Source organism: Chaetomium strumarium, assembly GCF_033439665.1.
Source record: "Chaetomium strumarium strain CBS 333.67 chromosome Unknown B0T15scaffold_2, whole genome shotgun sequence".
Lineage (NCBI taxonomy): Eukaryota > Fungi > Ascomycota > Sordariomycetes > Sordariales > Chaetomiaceae > Chaetomium > Chaetomium strumarium.
Genome location: NW_026944430.1, coordinates 2149025 through 2175866, shown reverse-complemented (window position 1 = coordinate 2175866; position 26842 = coordinate 2149025). Strand labels below are relative to the sequence as shown.

General features: G+C 55.8%; 10 protein-coding genes across 10 annotated transcripts; 6 read left to right on the top strand and 4 right to left on the bottom strand.

The window, feature by feature from the left end:
• Positions 1 to 117: 117 nt before the first annotated feature.
• B0T15DRAFT_392873 (heterokaryon incompatibility protein-domain-containing protein) lies at positions 118 to 2142 on the top strand (the record flags this gene model as incomplete). The annotated part of the gene is made up of 2 exons (XM_062864666.1): positions 118 to 1972; positions 2015 to 2142. The coding sequence occupies 2 exons, from the start codon at positions 118 to 120 to the stop codon at positions 2140 to 2142; spliced, it is 1983 nt and encodes a 660-aa protein (XP_062724145.1).
• A 1967-nt stretch (positions 2143 to 4109) lies between these two features.
• Positions 4110 to 7120, bottom strand: B0T15DRAFT_106438 (uncharacterized protein). Its single transcript, XM_062861431.1, has 4 exons — positions 6142 to 7120; positions 5340 to 6068; positions 5168 to 5279; positions 4110 to 5111 (listed from the first exon to the last, which is right to left on the bottom strand). Exons 1-4 carry the CDS (start codon positions 6961 to 6963, stop codon positions 4342 to 4344), a joined length of 2433 nt encoding a protein of 810 aa, XP_062724144.1. The 5' UTR covers positions 6964 to 7120; the 3' UTR covers positions 4110 to 4341.
• Positions 7121 to 8495: 1375 nt separating this feature from the next.
• B0T15DRAFT_106384 (chalcone-flavanone isomerase-domain-containing protein) lies at positions 8496 to 10034 on the top strand. The gene has a single exon (XM_062861430.1). The coding sequence runs from the start codon at positions 8588 to 8590 to the stop codon at positions 9800 to 9802; it is 1215 nt and encodes a 404-aa protein (XP_062724143.1). The 5' UTR covers positions 8496 to 8587; the 3' UTR covers positions 9803 to 10034.
• Positions 9986 to 10423, bottom strand: B0T15DRAFT_483045 (thioredoxin-like protein; the record flags this gene model as incomplete). Its single annotated transcript, XM_062866141.1, has 2 exons — positions 9986 to 10260; positions 10324 to 10423. 2 exons carry the CDS (start codon positions 10421 to 10423, stop codon positions 9986 to 9988), a joined length of 375 nt encoding a protein of 124 aa, XP_062724142.1.
• A 272-nt stretch (positions 10424 to 10695) lies between these two features.
• On the top strand, positions 10696 to 13267 carry B0T15DRAFT_550389 (BAG domain-containing protein; the record flags this gene model as incomplete). Its single annotated transcript, XM_062870245.1, has 2 exons — positions 10696 to 11153; positions 11964 to 13267. Exons 1-2 carry the CDS (start codon positions 11054 to 11056, stop codon positions 13265 to 13267), a joined length of 1404 nt encoding a protein of 467 aa, XP_062724141.1. The 5' UTR covers positions 10696 to 11053.
• Positions 13268 to 14445: 1178 nt separating this feature from the next.
• On the top strand, positions 14446 to 15711 carry B0T15DRAFT_106316 (ribosomal protein L13 domain-containing protein). Its single transcript, XM_062861429.1, has 5 exons — positions 14446 to 14552; positions 14733 to 14868; positions 15032 to 15085; positions 15143 to 15401; positions 15476 to 15711. Exons 1-5 carry the CDS (start codon positions 14532 to 14534, stop codon positions 15612 to 15614), a joined length of 609 nt encoding a protein of 202 aa, XP_062724140.1. The 5' UTR covers positions 14446 to 14531; the 3' UTR covers positions 15615 to 15711.
• A 1495-nt stretch (positions 15712 to 17206) lies between these two features.
• B0T15DRAFT_106204 (putative 26S protease regulatory subunit 4 like protein) lies at positions 17207 to 19054 on the bottom strand. The gene is made up of 2 exons (XM_062861428.1): positions 18096 to 19054; positions 17207 to 18045 (listed from the first exon to the last, which is right to left on the bottom strand). The coding sequence occupies exons 1-2, from the start codon at positions 18765 to 18767 to the stop codon at positions 17539 to 17541; spliced, it is 1179 nt and encodes a 392-aa protein (XP_062724139.1). The 5' UTR covers positions 18768 to 19054; the 3' UTR covers positions 17207 to 17538.
• A 992-nt stretch (positions 19055 to 20046) lies between these two features.
• Positions 20047 to 20986, top strand: B0T15DRAFT_490949 (ubiquitin-conjugating enzyme/RWD-like protein; the record flags this gene model as incomplete). The annotated part of the gene is made up of 3 exons (XM_062866737.1): positions 20047 to 20307; positions 20428 to 20699; positions 20812 to 20986. 3 exons carry the CDS (start codon positions 20047 to 20049, stop codon positions 20984 to 20986), a joined length of 708 nt encoding a protein of 235 aa, XP_062724138.1.
• A 956-nt stretch (positions 20987 to 21942) lies between these two features.
• Positions 21943 to 23274, bottom strand: B0T15DRAFT_392126 (succinyl-CoA synthetase-like protein; the record flags this gene model as incomplete). The annotated part of the gene is made up of 5 exons (XM_062864616.1): positions 21943 to 22532; positions 22598 to 22686; positions 22746 to 22872; positions 22953 to 22981; positions 23108 to 23274. 5 exons carry the CDS (start codon positions 23272 to 23274, stop codon positions 21943 to 21945), a joined length of 1002 nt encoding a protein of 333 aa, XP_062724137.1.
• Positions 23275 to 23687: 413 nt separating this feature from the next.
• B0T15DRAFT_106099 (histone acetyltransferase ELP3-like protein) lies at positions 23688 to 25693 on the top strand. Its single transcript, XM_062861427.1, has 2 exons — positions 23688 to 24166; positions 24225 to 25693. Exons 1-2 carry the CDS (start codon positions 23875 to 23877, stop codon positions 25649 to 25651), a joined length of 1719 nt encoding a protein of 572 aa, XP_062724136.1. The 5' UTR covers positions 23688 to 23874; the 3' UTR covers positions 25652 to 25693.
• Positions 25694 to 26842: the final 1149 nt, after the last annotated feature.

Here is a 26842-nt window from a genome sequence, read left to right as displayed (position 1 = left end):
CGTGCTCATTCTCGTTCGTCCACGGCACCGACATCGGTGCAAGCTCTGCAACCTTTTCGCTGGATTCGTCCTAAGCCACGGGCCCATTATCTATCTATTTGCGGTCCCAGGACAATAATGACAGACACGAGCTACCGCTATCTGCCGCTCCGTCCCCATCTCAAGGAGATCCGTCTCCTCACGCTCTTTCCGGCAAGCGCAGACACCGCCGCCCCTCGGTGTTCTCTGGCAACGCACACCCTCGGCGACCCTCTTATCCCAAGTTACAGCGCGCTGTCCTATGTTTGGGGCAATCCCGCAACCACGTCGGGCAATCCACACAATCACAATGTGATACACTTGGATGGCCATCCATTCGCGGTGACGGCCAATCTCCTGTCCGCTCTCCGGCACCTCCGTCCGCCTGCGACAGGGACTAGTAGTACTAGTACCCAGTCCATTGTGCTCTGGGTCGATGCCGTGTGCATCAACCAGAGTGACCTGGATGAGCGGAGCCAGCAGGTGGCAATGATGCGGGATATCTACGCCGGCGCTGGGGAGGTTATCATATGGCTTGGGGAAGACGAGGAGGGCGAGGCTGGCGCGGTATTTGGGATTATTCAGGAGCTGGAGGAATTGAATCGACATCCGCGCGTCAAAGATAGGGACGATGAAGAGGTGAAACAGACTCGCCTGCAGCTGATGCGTAAATGTGCCAGCTTCCTTTTTGGGCTTGCCGAGGCTCGGCCCTGGTTTTCTCGCGTCTGGATCCTTCAGGAGCTTGCCATGGCCAGGAACGACCCCTGGGTGATGTGCGGGTGGAAGCGGGTGCGGTGGTCGGCACTGGTGAATACCTGGAAGGCCATAGCCAAGGAGGTGTTTACCGAGATGGGGATGGTGCGTCGCAAGGAGCGAGACGGTGAGTATCAAAACAGTTCGTCGGAAGCTGGGGACAATACGAAGGCTTTGAAGGAGACCCCCGACTCAAATGACGACGACGGCACGGAGGTCCTCGGCAAGCTCAAACTCGATCTCCTGGACGACCTGCGCAGTACTCGATGTTCGGAAGGGGGTGTGGCACTCCGAAAGCTGCTCTTGATCTCGAGAACATCGCAGAGTACCGACCCCAGGGACAGAGTCTACGGCCTGCTCGGACTTCTGTCTCCAGACGACATCTCATCACCTTCTACCATTCCTATTCCTGTCGATTACCGGAAACCGACCTGGGAAGTCTTCGCCGACGCCATGTCTCATCTCTTTTCTCGCGGGGAAGGTCCGTACTTCCTCTCGGGCGTATTCCTCCCAGGTCCTGAGCATACCTCCCCTGCCTCTGACTGGCCATCCTGGGTTCCGGACTTCTCGCGCCAAACCGCCGAAACGGCGGCACAGCCCTCCGGCATCCAGTTCCACCCCCCAGCCGAGACAGGCGGCGCATCTGGCGCCGGTGCGAACTGTATCAACGGTCGGCGTCTCCCTGATAAACGGACACTCCGCATCGAGGGGCTCATCGTCGGCGTCGTCAATGAAGTCGTCCCGTTTGGAAAGTCTCTCATGGACGTAATACAACAGCTCCCCCTCCTTGAGTCTCTCGTGCTGTCCGCCAAGCAGCGCCCCTGTCACATCCAGGGCTGTGATCCTTCCATCGCACCCTTCGTTGAACGGTTTAGGAACCAAGAGCCGCTTTGGAGGATCCTGATTTCAAACAAGCGCTACATGTCGGGCTACAACATCGCGCCCGCATCCTACGAAGAGCTGTACCTCGGCCTCCTTAACCATGGGCCTAGTCGCTTAGACATGGAGTCAGATCCCGGTCTTCAAGAACTTGACGCCTACGAGCGCTGCTTGCGGGATGGCGCCGCCGGCAAACGGGCCTTCTTCACGACCAAGAACGGGTTCGTGGGCACTTGTGTCCCAAGCGCCCGCGCCGGAGACCTTGTGGCCCTCTGGTTCGGATCGCCGGTGCCGTTCGTCCTGCGGCCAGCTACCACTACTAGTGCTACTCAGCCGCCGGTGGATCATGCTGATGATCGAGGAGCAGAGAGGCAGACATATTATTATTTGCTGGTCGGGGCGGCGTATGTCGGGGGCATCATGGGTGGCGAAATGGTGGATGAGTTGTACTGTGAGGATCTGATGGACTCTGTGGCCTTCTATGTCCAGTGAGTGATCTAAATCGCTAGAATGCCGAAGGCATGTACAATACTACTATTAGTACTTCCTTGATACCTCGGTGCCTGGACGATAGGTACCGTAGCGAATGGGCCACGAGCTCTGTGCGGGAGCACCAACTTCGACTGCGCTCTTCTGGCCATTTTGCTACCTACAAGAATTCGCTCTCACCCGGCCATCAATATGAATAAAAGTGCACGGAGAAGCCACGCATATGTCTACCAAATACAAATGCCTGCCACACATACATAGGCTTCTGAGGCGATACCTTGCGACCGCCCGGGATTAGAGGACGCTTTTCGGGCTTTTCAATTACTAGTATTTAGTCCCCTTGGACTATCGGTCCTCAGCGGACTACAAACTAACAGCTACCACCATCCTGGCATCCGCCACCTCCCTCAACTCGCTATAGAGAACCACAGACTGGAATGGTTGGACGATATTCAGGATCATTTGCCCAGATGATCTCAGAGTAACGTGTCGGATACGTCACGAGAGTGAGTGGAACACTGGGGCTGGAAGGGCCTATATATAGATGAATGGATGGAGATATAAACCTGGAATTCATCTCCCCATCGCTCACCCAGTGTTCGTTTATACGTTTGGCAAGTAATCTTCCGTAAGAAGAAGACTTGACAGAAACCTTGCATCAAGCTCTCTCACTCATCTTATATAAATAACACCATACCATCAACAAATAAATCATAGGCAGGCACGGCATGACCCAACCCGATGCTTCGCGCATCCAGTTGTCGCAGGTTTGGGAACCCCCTCTTCCCCCCTTTTACCAGTCCGCTATTGTGAGGCGACTTTTCTCGTCTAACGAGCATAAACTCGTATTAAACAGGCCAGAGGCGGCAGTGACATGGGCTCCGGCAGCTTTGCCGCTCGCGCACAGTCTGCCGGAGACAGGAACGCTGCTGCGCACAGCGGCGGGGCTTCGGCCGTCAGCGGTGGTTCCGCCGGTTCGAACCAGCAGGGCACTGCTGGAGGCACAGCCGGACAAAAGAAGTAGAGGAAAGAGATTCTGTAGTAGCAGTAGTGTGTAGTAGTAGTGGTGGTGGTGGCGGCGGTGGTGGTGTACCTCTATTGATAGGGATCCAGAGAAGCAAAACAGATATGGGCATTGTTATAACCAGGTTCCATGGTCTCCTGGCAAGGAAGCGGGAGGACACCCTTGCTCAACCGTAGTAGAACTGAGCAAAGCTGACGCTCCATGGGTGGGGGACTTGCTCCTCCGTACGAGCACACATGTTGAGTGTCCTTGACTTGAGTCCTTGGTGTCCGGCATTGCTGCAACCACTGCAAACACCTCCTGAGGCTGATGCTACGACCTCAAAGCGCTTCCTCCGCCGGAGGTTGACCAAGGTCTGCTGGGTTTTCTCCGTGGTTGCCATGTTGGAGGTCGTTGGATGGCAGGTCAGGAGCAAGAGGTACTTGTACCCTATGGGCAGTCCGTTCTGTACTAATTTGATCGTTGGTACAATACCTTTCTCGACGGCTGATGTGTCTAGCCCCATGGTCGAGGTCAGATTGACAGAACCTGGTTGAAGCTCGAAACGAGAGCAGTGTTAGGGTTATGTCGGGTCTTGAATGCCATCAACAAACGTGGTGTCCCCATGTTACATGTTTCAATGTGGGCATCGTAGCAGATCCACATCATAAACACCACACCGGGTTGAGCGAAAGACAAGCGGAAATCTGTGATGGTTACCCTATTATGACTTGAAGGCGCTTCCTGGCGCCGCTATCATGTGTCGTTGGTTTTGTCATTCCACGCGAATCACAGTGCCCGACCCAAGTAGCTGAAGGAAAAGAAGAGAGAAGAGGTACTGTACGACCTGTAAGTGAAGCCGCCAAATCACTCAACTGGAAACTAACCTAAAGAGTGAATAAGATACTGACAGTAGATCGCATACTTGTGAACCCACCGATCCGATCGGTTCCCTTCCTAAGCACTGGACCGGACTAGACGACCGAGGACCAGACCAAGCAAAAGCCTGGCTGACAAGAACCACAACACCAAGTGACCACGTCTACAACCCATTTGGTATAAACTACCTAATCCATGCAAGAAATACGCACAATCGCGGAGACGGGCGTGACCTTGTCCTATCCCGGGGTATCGTTGTTTCCTCATGCCCCTAACACCGTCATGGTAGCCCAGCCATTCTCCCTCCCATAAGCTCCATACTAAGCAGCTGCAGGACCTCCAGAGTGGCTGGCTTGGTGTTCGTTAGCAGCAAGTCGCTGCTGCTCCAGTATGACAGCCCCCGGTGTCGAGATATCCATATGAGCGTGGTGGATAGGCGTCGAGTGGTTGGGCTCGGCCGCAATCACATTAGCCGTTGTTGGCCCTGGTGCGACGGCGGACTGCGGATGCAGAGCGGGTGAGCTAGCAGTATCGGCGGTCCCGTCGTTGTCGGCCACATCACCATTGCCCTCTTCCTGGCCTCTAGAACTCTCCTGATGCGCAGCAGCGATGGGGGTATCCAGCGTTGCAGGCTCGCCCGGAGTAGTAACAGGCACAGGAATATAAGGAGGGTGGCCGGCTACATAATGAAAAGGCTCAAATGGAGTCTCCGTCCCTTCAGGCTGCGGTGTCTGCGCGGCTGGGGGTGGTAGAGGGATAGTCCCCAAGGCCGCGTTGAAGTCCAGCACAGTGTTCTGCTGGTTGTTTAGTAATGGGTGCGTGTCGAGGACCATCTCGGATGCATCTTCAAGACCGTCATCGTCGTCTATCGCATCCACCTCTCCGTCATCGAAACCACCGTCGCCGACCTGCAAGAGATTGGGCAAGCCTGCCGGTGGCGGAGCCGTGTCAGGAAAGATGGCGCCGTCTACGGGCGGAGCAGCCCGTATGGAGAGTGGCGCTTGTCTGATCCTGTTGAGATGCTTCCGCAAGCCAACAACTCCCTGGCCGGAGAACACGCAGAATACCGCCCTCTGGTGTTCGGTGAATTCTAACGGGCAGTCAGCGACGGCTTCTTCTAGAATCACATGGGCTCTGGATACTTACCGGGTGGAGCATCTCGGGAGAAACCCTCTAGATCCTCTCTCAGGAACGCCTGTACTCCAGTCAAGCTGAGGTGTGTCAGCCGAGGGCACGAGTTCAGAAGCTTGATAATGCTCTGATAGCCAGGTTAGTACTACTAATACAATACCGCGATAGAAGAGGGATCATGGCTTACATCCTGAGTCAGGTTGGTACAGTAACTGAGGTGCACCCTCTCAAGGCAGCTCTGGCTGGTGCTATAGTCGCTCCCGATGATGTTGCCAGACGCATCCCTGCGCATTCGCGGCCGGCGGTTCGCGTTCGCCAGGGCCAGGACACTGGCGTCGGTGATGTTAGAACATTTTACAAGCCCGATTCTCTTGAGCTTGGGCAGAGCAGCCAGTTTCGTAACCGAGTCGTCCGTCAAGAGCGTGCAGCAGCCGAGATCAATGTAGCGAATTCGGTTGCACGAATTCACGAGACGTTTGACGGCATCATCCGTGATGTGTCCACAGTGGCCGAGGTGGAGATAGTGTAAGTTTTTCCCGAGCTTCGAGATGGCGTAGACGGCTACGTCCGTGATGTTGCGGCACTTCTGCAGCACGAGATTCCGCAGTCGCGGCGCCACCTCAACGATCTTCTCCACGGCGCGGTCTGTAAGCCTTGTGCAAGAGCCGAGGTTGAGAATGCGCAGATTCTCATAAGTCCTGTTGGGAGGTAGCGAGAGGAAGGCGGAGTCATCGACCAAGTCGCAGTTGGCGAGATGGAGCTCCCGGAGCGACTTTCCCTTGGTAAGAACCCTGCTGACCGGTTCGTTGCCGATCTCTCGACACTGGTGAAGATCGAGCTCGAGAATATTGGGACAATTTTCGGCAAAGGCGAGGACTGCCTCGTCGGTAATCTGAGTACAGTTGTTGAATTTGAGCTGCGAAAGGCTGTCAGTTGGCATGTGCACAATAGCTTGGTTCAAGATGTAGACTAGAAGTAGCGCTGCCTACCCGCTTGATCTGTCGACAGTTGCGAGCAAGCTGAATGAGACTCTCATTCGAGATTCTGCGGCAGCCCGACACGTTCAGGCCTTGCAGACGTGGGCAGTGCTTGGCGATGGCATAGATAGAGGTTTCACTGATCTGGTCATTGAAAGCGACGTCCGCGGTCGTCGACGAGGGGCCCATCGAAACATCGAGCGAATACAGACGACTGCTGCTCGATACCAGGGCGATGACTCCCAAGTCCGTCAGGTTGGCACAGCCCGTAAGGGTGAGGCGCTCAACCCGCGTACACGCAGCCAGTGGCATCACGCTGCCGTCATTAACTCTCCCGGCGAGGGCAGACAGGTTCAGGCGCTTGACGAAGTCCCGGTAAGCAAAGTAAGGATTCTCGAGGGCGAGCGTCCTGCAGATGGATTCGTGTTTCTTCCATGTTGTGCAAGATGGGCGGTGCCAGAGGAGGTCGACGGCATTGCGTGACCAGCGCTTGCAGACCAACATCACGTTGAGAAGATCCGACGGCGTATTGAGCCTCGCGAAGATGGCGATCAGTAGCTCGTTCGGCAGGCGGTCGATGGGCTGGATGCACTCGTCGTCGGACACGTGCATATCCTGAAGGTTGGGCATGCCGAGAGAGGACTGAGAGTCGTCTGCAGCGAGAAAAAAGTCGGACTCTTCGTTGTCAGGAGGGACGGGCGACGTTGAAGACGAGGTCGACCGCGATTCTTCCTGCGGCTGCTGGGCCGTCTCGGTCTCTGGTTCAGCATCGTTGAGCACGCCGCGCGCGCCCCGGTCGTCGGCGACCATCCCGGCGTCGACTCGTTGGCTCATGGGCGCTGCTTTCTTTGCTTATCTCCGGAGCGCTGCCGCGATGTTGCGGTGAAAGTTTTGGGATGATAGGAGGTAGGGCGATCGAAGGGCGGATAATGTGGAGAGGGCTGTTGGCCAACCCCGTTAATAATGGTTCAAGCCGGGAAGGGCCTTTGTTGGGGTGACGGGTCTGACGGAAGTTGACGGTGGGTGCCCCGGCCCAAAATAGCCTGGGTTCGAGCGGGCTGCTGGGAAGGGGCAGGAAGACCAGGGGGCCTGTAGCCTGTAGGACCAACAAGGAGCAGGTGTCTGAAACGAGAGCTGCGCTGCACGGAATGACCTGGGATGAGAAGGCGACCGAGCGAAGCGTGACCGACTGGCCCGTTCGGTTGAGAGCGAATACCACGAATAGGCGGAAGCAAATAGAGTTGTTCTCGATGAAAGCAATGGAGTTTCGGTTCTTTGCTGCAATGCGCCGACCTCTTTCTAGACGATCGAGGGATGTCGGCAAGGGATATGCTGTGGTAACGTAAGGTAAGGCCTCTTGTGGCTGTTGCAGGACGGAAACTTGGTAGATCGAAGGGACTGGTTGACGGGCTGCACTGGGCTGCAGCGTAAGGCGGCCAAGCGGGTGGGGCAAACTTGGTTGGCTGCTTCCCAAATGATCATACCGTAAGGTCAACTGGCCGTTTCTTGTGATTACCACGAGATTGAAACGTCGCTACGGATAGATCGGTCGGGGACTCGGGATGATGTGGAATTGGTCAAACCGAGCTTATTGGAGTTATTGAATCGGCAAATGTTTGGCTAATGCGTAGAGAAAGCAGCAATGGAAGGAGAAGCAATGGAAGTAACCATACCGTACTTCGGATACCTACGCGTGGTACATAGGTACCTATATACAGTACTAACGTAAACTGTGGACGTGATGACAACTCCAGGGCTGCTTGCATTACCTCACGAGGAGCGCATGAGATGCCATGACTTGATCAGTGTCGTAGGCCGATGTGACGCCGAATAAGACACACAGAACAATGTACCTACCGTACTCACGTAGTGCAGCCTGCGCGATCCCGAAATTCAAGTATACGGACAGCTCGGGCGACCAGACGTGACTCTGAATGACCGTCAAGTTCCCGTAATAAATCCCCCGCCTACCCGCAAGGCCACATGCGAGGCTGTTGAGTGCGGCTTAGCCCGTTCATATGTCCCGCTATGACGTCCATCCCGCCAAGACCGCGACACTGCACCTCTCCGCTCGTACCTTAGGTGCTCAACTTGAGCTTTTGGAGGAGAGCATGACAAGAGGCCGGTTTTTAAGGCGCTAGATAAGGTAAGCCAGCAGATAGACCTAACTGCCTTTGCCAATAAGACCCCGCGATCTCCTTCGGCTCGAATGAAGAACAGTTGAGAACAGACTTACACTACGGAGTACCTACGGTTGATTTTCGACTTCTCCTGCAAGCCGGGGCACAAAGTACGGTACGGACTGTAGTAACAACAGGCTTGGCACGCCGGACCCACATGATGTGATTTGTGTAGCTGCCGAGTGCCGACAACACCTGACTTCCGCAGTCATGAGAAGAGTCAAGGCTCAGGAGAAGGAGAGCCGACCGTTCTGGTTCTGAGAACCTCCGACAGCACCATGTTTCGGCACACCGCACTCCGACTTGCTAGGCCGGCAAGAACCGCGCCGTTTGTAACACATGCGCCCAGGCGCACTCTATTCTCTCGTCGCGCCGCGAGGTCAAGCCGGCCAGTCGAGAACCTGAACCTCCAGCGCCTGTCGCAGCAATCCGAAGAATACCACCGCAACCGGCGCATTTTTCTCTGGTGCGGAGCCATTGCCGGCGTGGTGTCCTTCATCTACACAGCTTATAAGCTTAAAGTCGAGCTATCAAAGCCTGCCAAATTCGACACCAACCTCGCACCATCAGACCCGCTCGCAGGTGCCAGCGCGGCGGACCGTAAAGTAGTAGTCTACGATGAGGAAGGCGACGAGATCGTGCCGACCGGCAACAGCACGGTACCAACCTTCCCGCGCAGGATTAACCTCCCTTCCTTCACAGCGCCACTGTCCACCACTTCCACATCCGAGGCCGCCACCTCCCCGGGGATAACCTCGCCTTCCGACACCACTGAATACACGCTCGTCGGCCTCGGCTCGCGCACGGTGACCTTCATCAACCTCCAGGTCTACGTGGTGGGCTTCTACGTGGCCACGGCCGACATCGCGACGCTGCAGAACGCCCTGACCAAGAAGGTCAACCACATGGCGACGACGCTCGTCCCCAACGAGCGCGAGCAGCTCCGCAGCGCGCTCCTCGACCCGGCCGAGGGCGAAAAGACGTGGGACGAGCTGCTCGCGGCCGGCATACCCGCGCGGTCCGCGTTCCGGGTCGTGCCCGTTCGCGACACCGACTTCCACCACCTCCGCGACGGCTTCGTACGCGCCATCCAGGGGCGTGCGGCGGCGCTTTCCGGCAAGCGTGGGCAGCCTGGAGCTGCGGAGGACGAGGCTTTTGGCGAGGCCATGCGGCAGTTCAGGGCGGTCTTCAACCGCGGGAGCGTGCCCAAGCGGAGGGAGATGCTGCTTGTGAGGGACGAGACGGGCCGCTTGAGCATTTCGTATGATGCGGGCGCCAGCAAAAAGGAGCAGCGTCCCGCCGGCAGGCAGTTGATTGGTGTTGTAGAGGACGAGCGGGTGTCAAGAGCGCTGTGGCTGAATTACCTGGCGGGGAAGAAGGTGGCTAGCGAGGCAGCGAGGAAGAGCATTGTGGAGGGTCTTATGGAGTTTGTGGAGAGGCCCGTTGGCACCGTTGCGTCACAGGTAGTTCCTGTTGTGAATGCGAAGGTGTGATCTGGACCATGTGGTCGTGTCCTTCAATCGTCTGTATGAGTACCAAAGCAGGAATTGCTAACTGGCCGCATAACGACGGCCTTGTACACTGAGAAATATACATGAACACCGTGGGCATATATAACCTGTCTATTATCCTTGGGTATCCCTAGTTTAGCCGCTGAAGCAACCAATATCCAGCGTTCAGAGAGCACCGGCCTCCTTCAGCAGCTCCTCGATCTTCTTGCCGTTCTTGCCGTTCTTAACGACGTCCTCGAGATCGGAATTGCCGCCAATGTGGACCTTGTTGATGAAGATGTTGGGCACGGTGCGCTGGCCCGTCATCTGTTGAAGCGCGTCCTGGATTGTATCGCCGTCGCTCTCTTGGTTGAGTTCGATAGCCTTGTACTTAGCGTTCAGCTCGTCGAGGATGCGCTTGGTGTTGTTACAGTAAGGGCAGTACGACTTGCTGAAGACCACTGTGAGGAGCCAAGTCAGAATTGGCCGTTCCGGACGTGTTTTAAAGTGGAAGATATACGTACTGACAGCATTGTCATCGATCAGCTGCTGCGCTTTCTTCTGAGCGGCTTCCATGGTTACTGAAGAAGTTGTGCCGAATAGTCTTCGAAAGATGAAGGACATCAGGTTGATGCGGGGTGGTGATGTTCGAGATAGAGCCGACGAGGAAATGAGGGGCAGGTGGGCTCGTATTTAATGGACCGAAATTATACACTGCAGTACCGGTTAGATGCAGAAAAAATGGCAATGGCAATGCAGAAGATAATTGCGACATTCAACGGAATTTGTCATCCCGAAGACCGCCCGCGGTGCCGAACCGGGAAGTTTCAAGCACCTTAGACACTGGCGTATTACCTACAATTCTCATCAATCTGCCTCCGTAAAACAACTGGAATCACATCCATAGATGTTGAGATGCAAAAGATGCTGACCAAGCGTCAGGCTTTGGGAGGCCTTTCCATTTGTGCGGACTCTGCGGAGCGCCGCATCAAGCCGATGACGCAAATGGTCTGTGCGGCGGGGTGCCCGATAGTAAAAAGGGAATTTGCGTCTACGAGATGATCTGGAGAAGACCAGATCAGTGTTGAGATGACCCGGCCGATACGTAGCCGTCCTGGTAAGGTGGCTCAGCCGGGTACATCGTGTACAATAGATCAAAAAGTGAAGCTATTCAGATGCCATTGCCGCCTCCAGGCAACTTTGAGTACGAGCAATGACCTCATGCTCGTCCCATGATTTACCTAAGGCGAACCGATGGACCTCAAGATCTTCGGCATGGCTTCGCGGATGACTGTGGTCCAGTCGGTTGAGCGAAGCGTCCAAGCGGCTCAAGCAAGGCAGGGTGATCCTCTATGTACGGATCCGAACTCAAGGGTCCTGCCCCCATCAACCTGCCGGCCATGGTGGTAGCAGATGCCCAACGCGGCATCAGGCACATGCCCGCCCCACCACCGAAAAGGCCAACCAATGCTGCTCGGGGTCGAGTTTGCTGAATCAACCGAACCTAGTGTATTCATTTGTTTCATGTTATGACATCGCAGGACATACAATCGGGTATCAGCGGGATGATGAACGACCGTTGTGAGGTGGATATCGCCGTTCTTGTAGTCGAGTGCAGCTTGGTGACCAAGAACTGCCCTGCGCGGCCAGCGACTCAATTCATTGGGAACTGCTGAGTGGGGCACAACTTATACCCCCTGTCCGGACAGTCCGGGGTGGCCCGAGTGGGGTCCTTCTGGCACGGGATCGGCCCAGAAACTCTGAAATTTAGCAGCCCTAGCCATCAAACGACCGCGCACCCCAGCTGGCCGAGAAGAGACAAACAAGACCCAACAACTGGAGTTGGCCTACTTGCCCCAAAAGCGGCGATCATCAAGAGACGCCTTGTTTCTTGCCAATTCCGGAACCTTGGTGTGAGGACAACTCAACCCTGTGCTCCCATCCCCAAGGCGGAGACGCCTAGCCTCAATCCAGTCATCGGCAGCCCGCGTGCTTCTGCTCCGACTGATGCATCCGCCTAGCAAGCATCGCACTACCTTGCGCCGCCTTCACCGTACCAGGCGACGAACAGGCTGATATTTATATTCCGCCTGCCCCTGCAACCTTCTCTTTCTTCCTCTTCTCCCCTAGGTCGACGGCGTCTCGTCGTAAGACCACCTCACAGTCGCAAACGTGGCTTCCGGTTCGGGAATCTGGGCATCACCAGGTGTCGCTTTCGCCAACCTCGCTGGCAACTTTACTCTGGTCCTGCAGAAGTTTCCCCCGTCGCTGCAAAGCTACGTTGATAGTGCTGCCGATCGTCTGGCTGGTGCAACCGAGTATCTCCAATCAACGGCCGGCATCTCACCGACTTTGCTCTACGGTACAGCCGGCGCCATCTTGTTGCTCGGGGCCGTGCCAGCAATCGCAGCACGGAACAGATCAAACACCAACAACTCCAGAGGCATGTCGCGCTATGGCTTCTCAGCCCGAGGGGCGATGTCGCCCTTCAACTCCTTCAGCTCTCAGGACGGTGTCCCCACTGTGACCAGTGAGGATTTCAGCTACATCACGTCAGCTGATCTGGAGGACCATGGTCTCGACATCCCGCAGTCCTACACGACCCATTCCCAGGTCGTCGACCACGACCACTATTCGCGTTCGGCGCCTGGTCCGGCCTATAGCCGCCCCCGGCCCGAGGACGATGTCTTGCTGATTAAGCACCAAGGCGTGACATATCCGGAGCACTTCCCAGCATACTCCATCGGCGATGGAATTCTCTTGGTCAGCGACGTGCGGGAACGGGTCAAGATGATCCTGGATCTCTCCGACCGCCAGGCGAAGCGACTCAAGCTGTACTACAAGGGCCGGCGTTTAAAGGACCTCGATGTGCCTGTGCGTAAGTACGGTGTCAAGGACAACAGCGAGATCTTGATGGTTCTGGGGGATTCGAATCAAGGGAGCGCCAGCGAGAGCGGCGAGGAGGTCGTAGTCGTTGGGCGTGACGGGCGGGAGAGGTACGAGAGGTCCCCCAGAGTTGGGAACTCCAGCAGGTGGGAAGACCGAAGCCCGCGGGACAGCACCTCGCAAGGCGGTCTAGAAGTTCCTGCAGGGGGCAACAGGAGGAGAGCCACCTCGAGGGTCCGAACTCAGTCACCCGGATCAGCGGCTTCTACGGCCAGTGCCCCCGCCGCTGTTCCCGTCGGGGTTCCCGGAGGCCCCATCGAGAAGCTGAATGCCATCGCCGCCGACTTTAACAGCAAATATCTACCCGCTTGCAAGGAGTTCACCGCCCGGCCGCCCAGAGACACCAAGAAGCGCGCCGAGGAGCACCGCAAGCTTTCGGAGACCGTCCTGCAGCAGGTGCTATTAAAACTTGACGCGGTCGAGACAGCTGCGGAAGAGGGAGCACGAGCCTACCGGAAGGAGCTCGTGAATCGGGTGCAGAAAGTTTTGAAGGATCTCGACGATGCGAAGAGCTTGAGCTGATCACCGGTGTTGCTCCCGCCGCTTGCCGAATAATTCTGTCGCTTCCATCCGACTGATGTGTCCCAGGCCGGCTTGACAGCCGTCCGGCATCTTACCCTCCGCTTCTAATCACACAACACTTCTCGACTCACTTTCCGAATGCGTACATCTTGGCGGGCTTGTACGGCGTTTGTTTTTAATACTCCTGTATTGTACATATTCAGGCGTCCGCGTTGTGGGGTGCGGTTACCTACATTGAATAGCGATAAGAGCCTATAGCATTCTCCTTTGTTGAGCGGGCATTCGACCTCCCCGTCGCTGGAGGTTTCTGATGGATTACACTGTTTCTCTCTGAGTCTGACATTTGCAGGCATTCGGCGCCACACATCAGTGTCCTTTCCCATACGAAGATCTGTTGATCAATAAAGCAGTCCTTTTCCCCCTCGAACCACCCCCGTCAGTACAGCCAGTTGAACCTCCCGTGCAATATGTATTGTTGTCAACATGCATGATCATGCACACTCATAACGTGACAGGTTGCCTTGTGGGAATCCTTGAGGCTGAGTTACACCATCGGCGAGAGGGCTTCTCATGTCGGCACCGTTGCGCATCTGCTGATTGCCCGCTCCATGGGCTCAGAGGCGGGGTTTCGTCCACGCGTCAGAGGTGCGGGACCGCGGAGTTTTGGGCGGCGTCATATCCTGCTCCTGGCGCGCCATACTCAACCGCTATTTGTTTTCTTGTTCTAGCAACATCAGTTGCATCTGATAGGCACTGATATTCTCCATAGTCCATCCCCTTAATCCGTTCCAGTTGGGCGCACCGGGGTTCATGTTGCTTGTTGTTATCGATCAGATAAGCGAGTCAAAGGGCTCTTGAGCAATCTTGGCGGTAGAAACCGGAGTGCGGAGTACGGATACTACCTAGTGTATTGGATGTAGGTGGGAGGTAGGTATGGAAGCGGAAGAAAAGGCTTCCGAAGCGGTGCGGATCCCACTGCTGAATTCTCGTCCCCACCATGCGGAAGCCGTAGGTCTAACCCTACCCTCTACTGCCTCAGGCAGAAAATCACCGCCCGCTCGTGGACCTCCACCCCATCCAAATTCAGCCTAGCGCATTTCGGACCGGCCGACTGCACAAGGCCAATTTTCCAGTGCACACAAAAAAGCCGAAGACCGACCATCAACATCATAACGGTAAGGAAGCAGCCAGCTGCTACTCGATCAGCCGGAGTGTGACTGATCAGCCCTTTCTTTCTTTCTTTTGCCCAGGTCACCACGGCAAGATGTCTTCGTTCGAGTCTGTGGTATGTTGATTCTCGTCCTCTTCCATTGACGTATCCCCAAAGGTCCGCGAGGTGCTGGTCGTCTCAACTTCGCGACGCAACACGAAACGACAGAGCGCACGGAATGACGACCAGGTGACGGCAGGGCTTGGGGGACTGAGAGAATTGCATGTGCAGCAACGCTGACAGCACTTTGCGCAGGTTGTGATCGATGGCAAGGGCCACCTGCTTGGCCGCCTGGCCAGCATCGTCGCCAAGCAGCTGCTCAACGGCCAGAAGATCGTCGTCGTCCGTTGCGAGGCCCTCAACATCTCCGGCGAGTTCTTCCGCGCGAAGCGTACGTACCTCCTTTCTCGCCCTCGATATCCGGTGGATCTGCGTATTCGAGAGTTGGACAACATATCCGAACTGGAACCTCGAGCCCCGATGTTTTGGGTCCTGGATATCAATGAGGGATGGCGACGGAAGAGAGAGAAAGAGGCTGACACGATCGGGAACAGTCAAGTACCACGCGTACCTTCGCAAGATGACCCGCTACAACCCCACGCGCGGCGGTGAGTCGAGTGTCCGCGATCCGCTGTTAAAATGCCGGCGATTCTGACAATCCGCAGGTCCCTTCCACTTCCGCGCTCCCTCCCGCATCTTCTACAAGGCCGTCCGCGGCATGATCCCCCACAAGACCGCCCGCGGTGCCGCCGCCCTTGAGCGCCTCAAGGTGTTCGAGGGTGTCCCGCCCCCGTACGACAAGAAGAAGAAGATGGTTGTTCCTCAGGCCCTCCGTGTCCTGAGGCTGCAGCCTGGTCGCAAGTACTGCACCGTCGGCCGCCTCAGCCACGAGGTTGGCTGGAAGTACCAGGACGTTGTTGAGAGGTGGGTTCAGCATGGGAGATTTGGGACCGCGTCCCTGCGGCTAGATGCGCATAAGAATGCTGACACTCTGGCAGACTGGAGGAGAGGCGCAAGGCGAAGGGCACTGCCTACTACGAGCGCAAGAAGCTGGCCGCGAGGCAGCTCTCCGAGGCGAAGAAGACGGCGCAGGTCGACACGAAGACGGCGGAGGCCCTCGCGGCCTACGGCTACTAAACATAGTGGCCAAACTCGCACACCCTCCTTATCCTTTATGCGATTTCACTCTAGATTGGCGCGGCGGTTCAGGGCATCAACTTCATTTGCGTGGATGGTGGGGAATGGCAATGGCTATCCGACTCACTGTGCGTCCCAGGCTTGGGACCTCATAAATACATGAGATCAACCAATGGAGACCGAGGTCGCACTGGATGAAGAAAGCACAAACCGAAAAAAACAATACCCGGCTCTGGCGGATAGGCGTTCGTGATGTTGTTGGGCAGAGGTGCTGTTCAGTCAGGCCCCTCGCGATAACCGATGAATGCCTTGGTCAGCGCCCCGCTCATGCTGAATTAAATGATCATAATCTGTACTTGTGCCAGTTTAGCTGTGAATGCGAAGGGACGAGCTCTGGGGAGCGGGCTGATGACCTGGCAGTGGTTTTTGGTCGATGGACATGCATAATAAGTGAATCTCCGGTGACCGCTGCCAGTTTGTCGCCAGTTGATGGCATATCGGAGATGGTGGGTACAATGACGTACTGATATGGCCTAGAACGCCCAAGTATGCCGAGAGCTCGAGAGTACTTTGGACTGGAAGGCCCAGTCCGGCTCAGTCACGATATCAAACGCGTTCAACGGAACTGTCTGGTATGCACATGCGGCATAAACCCCGTTTCTATATCTCTACCTAGGCAGTGCAGAACCTTGCGGGTCTTGATGGCGTTATGAAAAGCCTATCACGTTGTCCTTGCGTAAGGTAGTCAAACAGTTCTATGGTTTGTACGAGAGATCTTGCTTATCAATGCAACTCTCTAGGACGAAGCTAAATTATCGTTTCCTCACATTGTACTTTTGAGCCAAGTAACTCAAATATTTTCTCTCTCTTTGCTATCCAGCCGAGAATCTACATCATCTAACCCATATCACCAAATCCTCTCTCGGATAGGAGCCGCTCACGGCGAAAGGTCCGTTTACGGGGATCCTAGTGGGCTTCGATTCCCGCCGGATCATACCGATGGAGGCTCAGGGTGACAGCATTGTCGTTCCTCAAGTGTGACTTGTGTGTCTGTAATATCCCTTGGCACTCAGGTATCATGGTTACAAGATGTAATGGTGGCAAAGGAGTAAATCATACTAGTATCTTTCTAAGCCTACTAGCAGTAAAGTATCGCTCTGATATCGAGGGTACCTTCTGATGTCCGGTACCTGACACTTCACTTACCTAGTCCGAATTCTCAGCTCATGACTCACAGTCAGGCAAGGTGCGGAAACAGTCCTTTCATGGCTTCAATCAATTCACGGCTTTGGTGATGTCCATGTGTGGGCAATAGAAGTTCCCTTCCTTTGACAGCAACCGGACTTTATTAAATCATTCCGGCAAAGCTAGCAAACTCTCCGAATCAAATAGTTGAAACGGTGTCATTGGACATTCGGACAGGTCCGCTACTAAGGTAGAACAGATTGTCACTGCTGTGTACACAGCCGGGACGGTGGGCTTACACGGTTTATTACGACAAGTGTCGTCAATCATCATCGACAAGAAACCGGGTACAGAAGAGAGAAAAGATGAGGGCAAAGACTACCTAGACATGGACCACAATAGGCTTAGTAGTTAATAGGCAAGGTTGGTAGTCTGAGAATTTACGTAAGTCTGGCAGGCTACTGAAACACCTGAACAGCGATGCTCGAGTAGAAAACCAGAATAGTTCCAAACAACCAAGCTGTGAACAATTAGCCAACGGAACATAATGAGCCTAGACACTTCGCTTTCCAGTTGCTCTCATACGGCATCAAAAGATGAGAGATCCCACAGACATGCTTCACCGAAGCCAGGAGGTTAATGCGCTTTGTGTATGGCCTGCGCAGCGCGAATCGCTTGTCTATAGCCATTCTCCATGCGCTGACATCCAGACACAACTATCACTTGTCATACTTAGATCCTACAAATACAGTCCCTCCGGCTCGCCCTCCTGCTTTGTACGCAACACTCTTTCTCTAGCAGCCCGGAAGTCAGCCATCTGCACGCGCATGCGGCGCTCCCGCAGAGCCATGAGCCCGGCCTCGGAGCAGATGGCTTTGATGTCGGCACCCGAGAGGTCGTCCTTTTGGGCAATAAACTCCTCCAGGTCGACATCCTCGTTTAGCGACATCTTGCTGGTATGAAGGGCAAAGATCTTGCGCTTGGTGTTCTGGTCTGGGTTTTCGAACAAGATCTTGCGATCGATACGGCCGGGACGGATCAGCGCCGGGTCGAGCGTCTCGATCTTGTTGGTAGCCATAATGACTTTGACGTCTCCACGGTCGTCGAAACCGTCCAGCTGGTTCAGAAGCTCCAGCATAGTCCTCTGCACTTCACGTTCGCCACCTGACGTGGAATCGTACCGCTTTGTACCGATAGCGTCGATTTCGTCAATGAACACGATGGATGGGGCGTTCTCAGCGGCAACCTTCGGAAATGTCAGTAACAGAATCTTGGGGCTCCTCGATGGGTGCTTACCTGGAACAACTGGCGGACCAGCCTGGGGCCATCTCCGAGGTACTTCTGGATCAGCTCACTACCAACAATTCGCAGGAACGTGGCAGAAGTCTGGTTGGCCACGGCCTTGGCTAGCAGCGTCTTCCCTGTGCCGGGTGCGCCGTAAAGAATGACGCCCTTCGGCGGTTTAATACCCATCTCCTCATAGAGCTCCGGATGCAACAGCGGCAGTTCGACGGACTCGCGGACTTCCTGAATTTGTTGCTCCAAGCCGCCGATGTCCGCATACGACTCTGTCGGCGCCTTATCCAGCTTCATGACGCTCACAGCCGGATCCGTATCGTCTGTGAGAACACCGACAATGCTGACTGTCTTGTGGTGCAGTAGCACGCTTGCACCTGGCTCGAGCAGATCCTTGTCGACGAAACTCATAATGCTGACGTAGTACTCTGGCCCGGTGGTGCTGGAGACGATGGCGTGGTCGTCGTCGATCATCTCCTCGAGTGTGCCAACGCCCATGGGACTGCCTCGCATGTCGTCGACACGGCTCCGTTCATCCGCCATACGGTCAGTGCTGGCATCTAACTCCGAAGTGGGCGCTGCATCATCCTTGGCAGTCTTCGCCTTCCGAAGACGCTCCTGGTTCTCGACATATTCCTCTTCGAGCAGCAGGTGATCGTGGATGCGCTGCATCCGCAGCAACCGGAGTTTGCATCGGCTCGTCGGGTAGACGGGAGGCAGCTTGGCAGCAGCACTCGTGCCAGCAGCCTTCTTCTTCTTGCGGCCGATCCGCGTGGTAGGCCTCGGAGGCGGCTCATACTTAGGCTTTTCCTTCTGTTGAGGCGAGCGTTGTTAGCAACGCGCTGAGTTGTGGCGGGCGTCGTTGACGCCGTTTCATCACCAGAAAGCCAACCTTCTTGTCCTTGTCATCCTTTCCATCCCTTCCGCCGCCCATTCCCGATTGATTTTGACCCTGCAAAATTCGTCAGGCTGCGTCCGATGAGGAGATTTTGCCAGGGACTAGCTACCATGATGTCGGTCCTGCACTCCCAACTGGAGGGTTTGCGCTAAGGATGATCGTGGAATCTGCAGAAAGGCTGGTGCGCGAAATGTGCTTATGGGGCGCTTCTGAAGAGGGTACGCCGGCGGCGGCCGACGGTGCGATCACGGCGGCTTCGAAGTCCTTTGGCTAGGTAGTTGGACTGTGGAAGCTTCCACACGTTGCTGCGAGCTTGGTTGGGATGAGGCTCCAGCAAGTCCAGGCGGCAGAGTGACGCGCCAACAAGGGTGGCGGGCGAGCAATGGAAGCCTAAACTTCCAGGCAATTATTCGTAGTGGGCCCACTGGAGGTCGATCTTATCGCCCCTTGCAGCTATCTTGATAACTTTGGAAAGCGCCAAGCTGTCTCGAGTCTCGGGAATCTCTGTGGTAACTTTTCAGTGACAACGATACTAATAAAGCTCGCGGGGCCTGCACCATCGGAGCTAGGCGTCTCTCTCTCTTTGTTGACGGCCTAATATAAGACTCGATTTATCCAGGAGCACGGGCAGCGGGTGGTCCAGACTCCAGACCGGAAAGCGCAGTTCGTCACTCGCACACTGTGAGGGGAACGGAAGCTGCAGCCAGCCCAGTACCTACCTTGCTGAATTATCCCACTGGCACCTCTCAAGGTTCCGACGAAGTGTCTGGCCAACAACCCCCTCTTGTTGCGTAGGAAGATACCGTGACATGTCTTACACATAGCATAGCGAATCTTTTTTCCCACGCTTCGCCACACGTTCTTTTACTCTTCAGTGCGGTTGCGGCCGGTTTGCCCTTGCTGATTTCATCGCACTATCAACCCCTCCAGAGCATTTATGTGGCTCTCGTTCCCCGCCACTTTCACTGACTGACTTTACACCTTGAACCTAACCACTCCGTCCCGGGCCATAACCACCAGCGATCTGTCATCCGCCTGTACACATCGCCGACCATGGCCACCACTCGCGAGCGCCGGATTGCGAAAGAGTTAGCCGACATTCACAACGACAAGGACAATTCGGGCGTTTTCGCGCATCCAGTGGACCCCTCGAACCTTACGCACCTTAAGGGCACCTTTCCGGGGCCGCCCGACACGCCGTATGCTGGGGGAAAGTACGAGATTGATATAATCATTCCGGACATGTACCCCTTCAAGTCTCCAATTATGAAGTTCGATACAAAGATTTGGCATCCCAATGTCAGCAGTGTGACGGTAGGTTTACAAGCCGGGCCCAGCCCATTCTCCTCTCCTCGGGCCGGCCCCAGAATACACATGCAACAATGGAGTAGACTGGGTAACCGAAGACATGGTTGAGGCTAATCCTTACTGAAGGGAGCTATCTGTCTTGACACGCTCGGCACGGGCTGGTCGCCTGTAGGCACGATCAAGATGGCGTTGATCTCGCTTCGGATGCTGCTCGAATCACCGAACCCTAAAGATCCCCAAGACGCCGAGGTCGCTAAGATGATGATGGAACACCCTGACGAGTTTGCACGGAAGGCGCACGACTGGGCTGTCAAGTACGCAGGAGCGCCGAGGCAGGCCATCCTCACACACAATTACCAAGCGACGCCGCCCCCAGTAGCAAAGAACGACCCTTCAAGGTACGTCTTTGTGGCGACGCAGGCTTCTACGGGATAGGAAGAGTCACGGGAAAGCCGTCAAAGGCCCAAAAGGCCACGGGGGTGGAAGGCTGCTAACATAAATGAAATGCAGATACCAAGGGTATAATAAGGACCTAGTGGACCGGTTCGTCAATATGGGCTTCGACGTTGACGCCGTGGTCGAGGCATTCCTCTATGTGGGTATTGACCGCAATGGAGGCGAGGATTACGAGCTGGAGGAAGCTTATATGGGGGATATCACCGCTCGACTTCTCGGTGAGCAGTAAACACTGTTCATGTCGGCAATCGCGCCGACTCTCGCAGAGATGAGCCCGGCCGATTCAGGTAACTGGGCTCGGTCCCGCGTCAATGGACGGCCAGTGCAACGGGCGGTAGGCGTGGGGACTTTTGAAATGGGTCCCGTGAACAGCGGGATCACCTCGAGCAATACAACTAGAGATCGTCACGTTTCCTATCAGCATCGGGAAAGGAGTTTGGGATGGGGATCTGGGCGGATTCGATGGGATTCTTCACTCCGTTGTCTTTTCTTGCTTGGCTTTTGGTACATAAAGTACAGATGTTGGTGTTCTGGCATGTCACGAAGGTTCAATCGTGACAACGAAATGCATTTACACTGCACCACTCAGCCTGCTGCCCTACTCTAGAAGCTTGATACTGTCATATGCTGCATTGTTGAGGTAGCGTTGTCGAAACAAAGTGCCAAAGAGGTTCTCGGTTCTTGTTGCCCGAAGCGGTACAAGATCCCGATCGTCATGAAAGTCCCAGAAACCGTAACACCCTACGACCTTGAACCTTACTCATCGAACTGACCACAGTTGATGACCGAGTATTCTTACAAAAGACTAAGAGTATCAATGATCGTTTACAGGTTCACCTGAGCTCATCGGCACCGTCCGAACAGGGCTCGGTGTTGCTAAATCTATATCCCCATATGATTTTTAGACGACTGTCACTACTAGGTGCCCAGGCAGCAGCATCTCATGAGTTCCATAACACACAACGGGAAATATGCCAGACCACCGAGTTCCCCAGTCTATAGATTCGATATGCTAGGCTTCTCCCGCTGCCCTGAACGGTTGCTGTGCGCACACCTCTGCCCCGGCAACTAACTCTCTACGTGGATCTTGGGCAGTGTGCATGTTCACTCACATACACAAGAGAAGGAGATCAACAATGTACAAAGCCTGGCACCCGCATCGCATTAACCCACTACAGCGCCAATTTAAAGGAGATCCCGTCTGACGAACTCGTCACGGAGGGCCTTGCCCAGACTAGCCGGCGACCTCTCGACAATGACGCCGGCGGCCTCCAGAGCCTTGATCTTGGAGTCGGCACCGCCCTTGCCGCCGGAGACGATGGCACCAGCGTGACCCATGCGGCGGCCCGGCGGAGCCGAGATACCGGCAATGAAGGACACGACGGGCTTGCCGCCGTTGGTGGTGTTGTTCTCGCGGAGGAAGTCGGCCGCGTCCTCCTCGGCGGAGCCACCGATCTCGCCGATCATGATGATGCCATCCGTCTCCTCGTCCTGGAGGAAGACCTTGAGGCAGTCAATGAAGTTGGTGCCGCTGAAGGGGTCGCCGCCGATGCCGACGACGAGCGACTGGCCCAGGCCGGCGTTGGTGGTCTGGTTCACGGCCTCGTAGGTGAGCGTGCCGGACCTGCTGACGATGCCGATGCGGCCGCGCTTGTGGATGAAGCCGGGCATGATACCGATCTTGCATTGGCCCGGGGCGATGATGCCCGGGCAGTTCGGCCCCACGAGGCGGGTCTTGCTCTGGGTTCGGAGCATGGCCGAGATGCGCACCATGTCTGGCAAGGCATGTTAGAAACGCTGTTCACCGCTGTGGTGCCGTCGGCCAGATTGGCGTACTAACCATGCTGGGGGATACCCTCGGTAATGCATACAACGAGAGGAATCTCAGCGGCGATGGCTTCCTCAATACCAGCGGCGGCGAGTGGGGGCCTGTGTATCGCAGCTGGTCAGCGCCTTGCTTGCGGTTGGATAAGAGGGGATCTTCATACGGTACGAAGATAGCCGTCGCGTTCGCGCCTGTCTCCTTCACGGCGTCGCTGACGTTGGCGAAGACGGGGAGGCCAAGATGCGTCTGGCCGGCCTTCTTGGGGTTGGTGCCGCCCACAACCTTGGTGCCTGGACAAAGACCGCGTATTAGATTCGGTGTGCGCTGGAACTCAACAAAGCCGTTGCTGCTCGTGGGCAGGTAAGTTTACCATAGTCGATCGCTTGTTGCGCATGGAATCTGGATGAGACTCAAGGTCAGTCTGGAACTCCCAAGGCCAGCCCCAACCGCAGAGCGTGTCGCAAACAGCGGGTTGCGATAAGCCGCGCAACAGCGCCAGGATAAGGCGGATGACGTGCGACTTACGTTCCCTGCTTTCCTGTGAAACCTTGGAAGAGAACCTTGGTGTCGCTGTTGATGCGGAGGTTCTGGATCGTGGCGGCGTAAGGGGACGTGGACGAGCTGTAGCTTCTCCGAGCGAGCTGTTTCAGGAGAGCGCCCGCAGGCCGCGATTGCCTTGAGAACGCCTGCATTGTGCTGTGTCCGGGGCGAGAAAGGAACAGGCAGGAGCAGCAATCAGAACGGAAGGGAAAAGGAATTGGGACAGTCGGCCAACGCAAGATGGCGGACCTGGTGGTGAGTTGCTCGGTCAATAATAATGGCATCCAGCGGCCTTCGTCATCCCCCGATCAGAGCGACCTTGTCCAAAATTGTCGCTCACGGGCAGCTCCAACCAACGGGACGGTTTCTCGGGTGCGCAGGGGTCCGCTGCGCTCATTGGTTGGGCTCCGATGTGGTGCCGTGCTTGGCAGCTGCTGCGGTGTTTTCGTTTTTCCGGTAACCACCCGATCGGGCCGAGCTGAAGCAGTGAATGAAGCATGCGGCTCTGTGCAGGGTGACTGCGGGCAGGCCGACTGAAACCAAGTGCGGGGCGGATTTTGACCACGGCCACCGTGAGGTTAGAAATCCCGGTTTGCCCCGCCAAGATTTCAGATCAACCAGATCTTCAACCCTTGAGAACATGACAGCATCGCAGGTTGAGGCGACAGTGAGAAAACGACCAAACGCAGCGGCGCAGCTGCTCCCCGAGAACAAGACCGCACACTGCTCTCAACTTGCTGAGTGTTCGTACAATGGCCACGACAACGGTAACGGCGACGATCCGGAAGAAGGACGCAAACCTTCCCCCGGAAAACGAGCGCTTCCTCCGCTGCTGCGCAGACATCGCCAACACGCTCATCGAAGACCATGAAGCGGCCAAAGATCCCTCTCGTCCCCGGAAAGACATCAACCTCAATACCCTGCGCGCCAAATTTGCAAAAAAGCACAAGATCAACAATGTGCCGCCATTGACTGCTATCATCGCCGCCGTACCAGAACACTACAAGAAGTACATCCTACCGAGGTTGATTGCGAAGCCCATCCGTGAGTCCGTCCGTTGCTGCCGCGGTTCTTTGAACCGTTTTAGACTGATATTTGCTAGGTACTTCCTCTGGGATTGCTGTGGTGGCGGTTATGTGCAAGCCGCACCGGTGTCCTCATATCGCATACACGGGCAACATCTGCGTCTACTGTCCCGGTGGACCGGATTCCGACTTCGAATATAGCACGCAATCTTATACAGGATACGAGCCGACCTCGATGCGGGCAATTCGGGCTCGCTATGACCCCTTCGAGCAGGCCCGCGGGCGGGTCGACCAGCTCAAAGCGTTGGGACATTCGGTAGACAAAGTCGAGTACATCATCATGGGCGGGACGTTTATGTCGCTGCCGGAGTCCTACCGGGACGAGTTTATCTCTCAGCTTCACAACGCGCTGAGCGGGTACGGTACACTGAACGTAGACGAGGCAGTCCGGGCAGGCGAGCAGAGCAGCATCAAGTGCGTGGGCATCACGATCGAGACGCGACCAGATTACTGCCTACAACCTCACCTATCCAGCATGCTGCGGTACGGGTGTACCCGTCTTGAGATTGGCGTACAGTCCCTTTACGAAGACGTTGCCCGAGACACCAACCGCGGCCACACTGTCGCGGCCGTGGCCGAGACCTTCTGCCTCGCCAAAGACGCCGGCTTCAAGGTCGTTAGCCACATGATGCCGGATCTTCCCAACGTCGGCATGGAGCGCGATCTGGATCAGTTCAAAGAGTACTTCGAGAATCCGGCCTTCCGCACCGATGGTCTCAAGATCTACCCAACCCTCGTGATCCGCGGCACCGGGCTGTACGAGTTATGGAGGACGGGGCGGTACCAGAACTACACCCCTAACGGGCTCATCGACCTGGTAGCGCGCATCCTCGCCCTCGTGCCGCCCTGGACGCGCATCTACCGTGTGCAGCGCGATATCCCCATGCCGCTGGTCACGTCGGGCGTCGAGAACGGCAACCTGCGCGAGCTGGCCCTGGCACGCATGAAGGACTTCGGTACTACCTGCCGCGACGTGCGGACCCGGGAGGTGGGCGTCAACGAGGTGAAGCACAAGATCCGGCCCAACCAGATCGAGCTTGTCCGGAGAGACTACACCGCCAACGGCGGGTGGGAGACGTTCCTCGCATACGAGGACCCGAAGCAGGATATCCTGGTCGCGCTGCTCCGGCTGCGCAAGTGCACGGAGAAATACACCTTCCGCGAGGAGCTGGTCGGGCAGCCAACCAGTCTGGTGCGCGAGCTGCACGTGTACGGCATGGCGGTGCCCGTGCATGCGCGCGACCCGCGCAAGTTCCAGCATCAGGGGTTCGGCACGCTGTTGATGGAGGAGGCGGAACGGATCGCGCGGGAGGAGCACGGCAGCGAGAAGATCAGCGTCATTTCAGGCGTCGGGGTGCGCAGCTACTACGCGAAGCTCGGGTACTGGCTTGATGGGCCGTACATGAGTAAGTGGCTGGACGGGAGGCCAGGGCCGGCGGAGTAAACCTGGGGTGCCCTGTAGACGGCAGTGGTCTGCATGGTATCGGATGGTTGCATGAGACTGTACATATCGGGCGTTGGATTGGTCTATGAGTGACACGAGCATAACATGATTTGGAAGGCGTTGGCGGTGGCACATCCGCGGATCTGATACGACTGGATAGAAAAGAATAACCCAGTGTCGTTGAAAGACAGCTGCTCCCTCGGCGACACGGCCATATATGCACACTGCAATATTGCCCTAGCTTTTATCCTTGCTCTTGTCCTCTTCGGTTGCTTGAGATTCCCGTGTGTACTCACGGTCAACGACGCATAGATCGTGTGCCGTTTGCTAATGGAAGGGGTAAAGTTTGTCCGTCTCGGACGGCTGCTCGGCGGCCTTTTGAGACGGTGCACATCAGGCAATATGTTGGTAGATCGTGCTCGGATTCCAGTTGTCCAGTAACGGGACGAGGTGGGAACGGTCATGATATCGTGAGAAAACGGACCTTTGGATTAAGAGATGCTTTGATATATATATAGCTTGTATTCTTGTTAACCTGTTTGTTGCTGTATTGCGAGCTGGTTGGGTTGGTCATCTGGCTAGTGGACGGAATGCGAAATATAATGACTGAGTATTCTGGGGCACACGCACGAGAACGATCGCTTATCCATGCTGAAGATCATAAGATCCTTTAACACCATGTTCTAGAATTAAATCGCATTCTCCTCCCGTTTCTCATATGATATAGCCCTTGTAGATTAAAATTTAGACGTAGCTCGGGGTCGATGTTGATTTCGTGTCGCAAGTTGTTGCAACTTCGGGGAGTACTAATGTATGAGATACTGACAAATCAAGCCTTGTCCTGTTCCCCTCTGCAACCTTCCGCACACCCTTCTTGACCGGACTCCAGCGAGTCACAGGGAGAAATTTGCGGGCCATGTGAGAGGGTTATGGCGTTGAGCAGCAGTGTGTATAGCGTCCAACGGGCTTGGAAGGAGCCGACAAGCTAAGACTGGTGCCTCGAATTCGCCGACAGCAGAACAGTCTGGTGTGAAATCGTGTCGGAGGAAGATCTTATCTCCAGGTATCCGACTCCTGTCGGCGAAGTCTCGTTGAAGAAGGTCTCAGGATGAAGAAAGTACGTCAGGAATCGCTGGAGTGGTCGCCCCTACCGCGCGGCAGCGGGCTGTCCCGCTGTCTGTTAGCTATAGC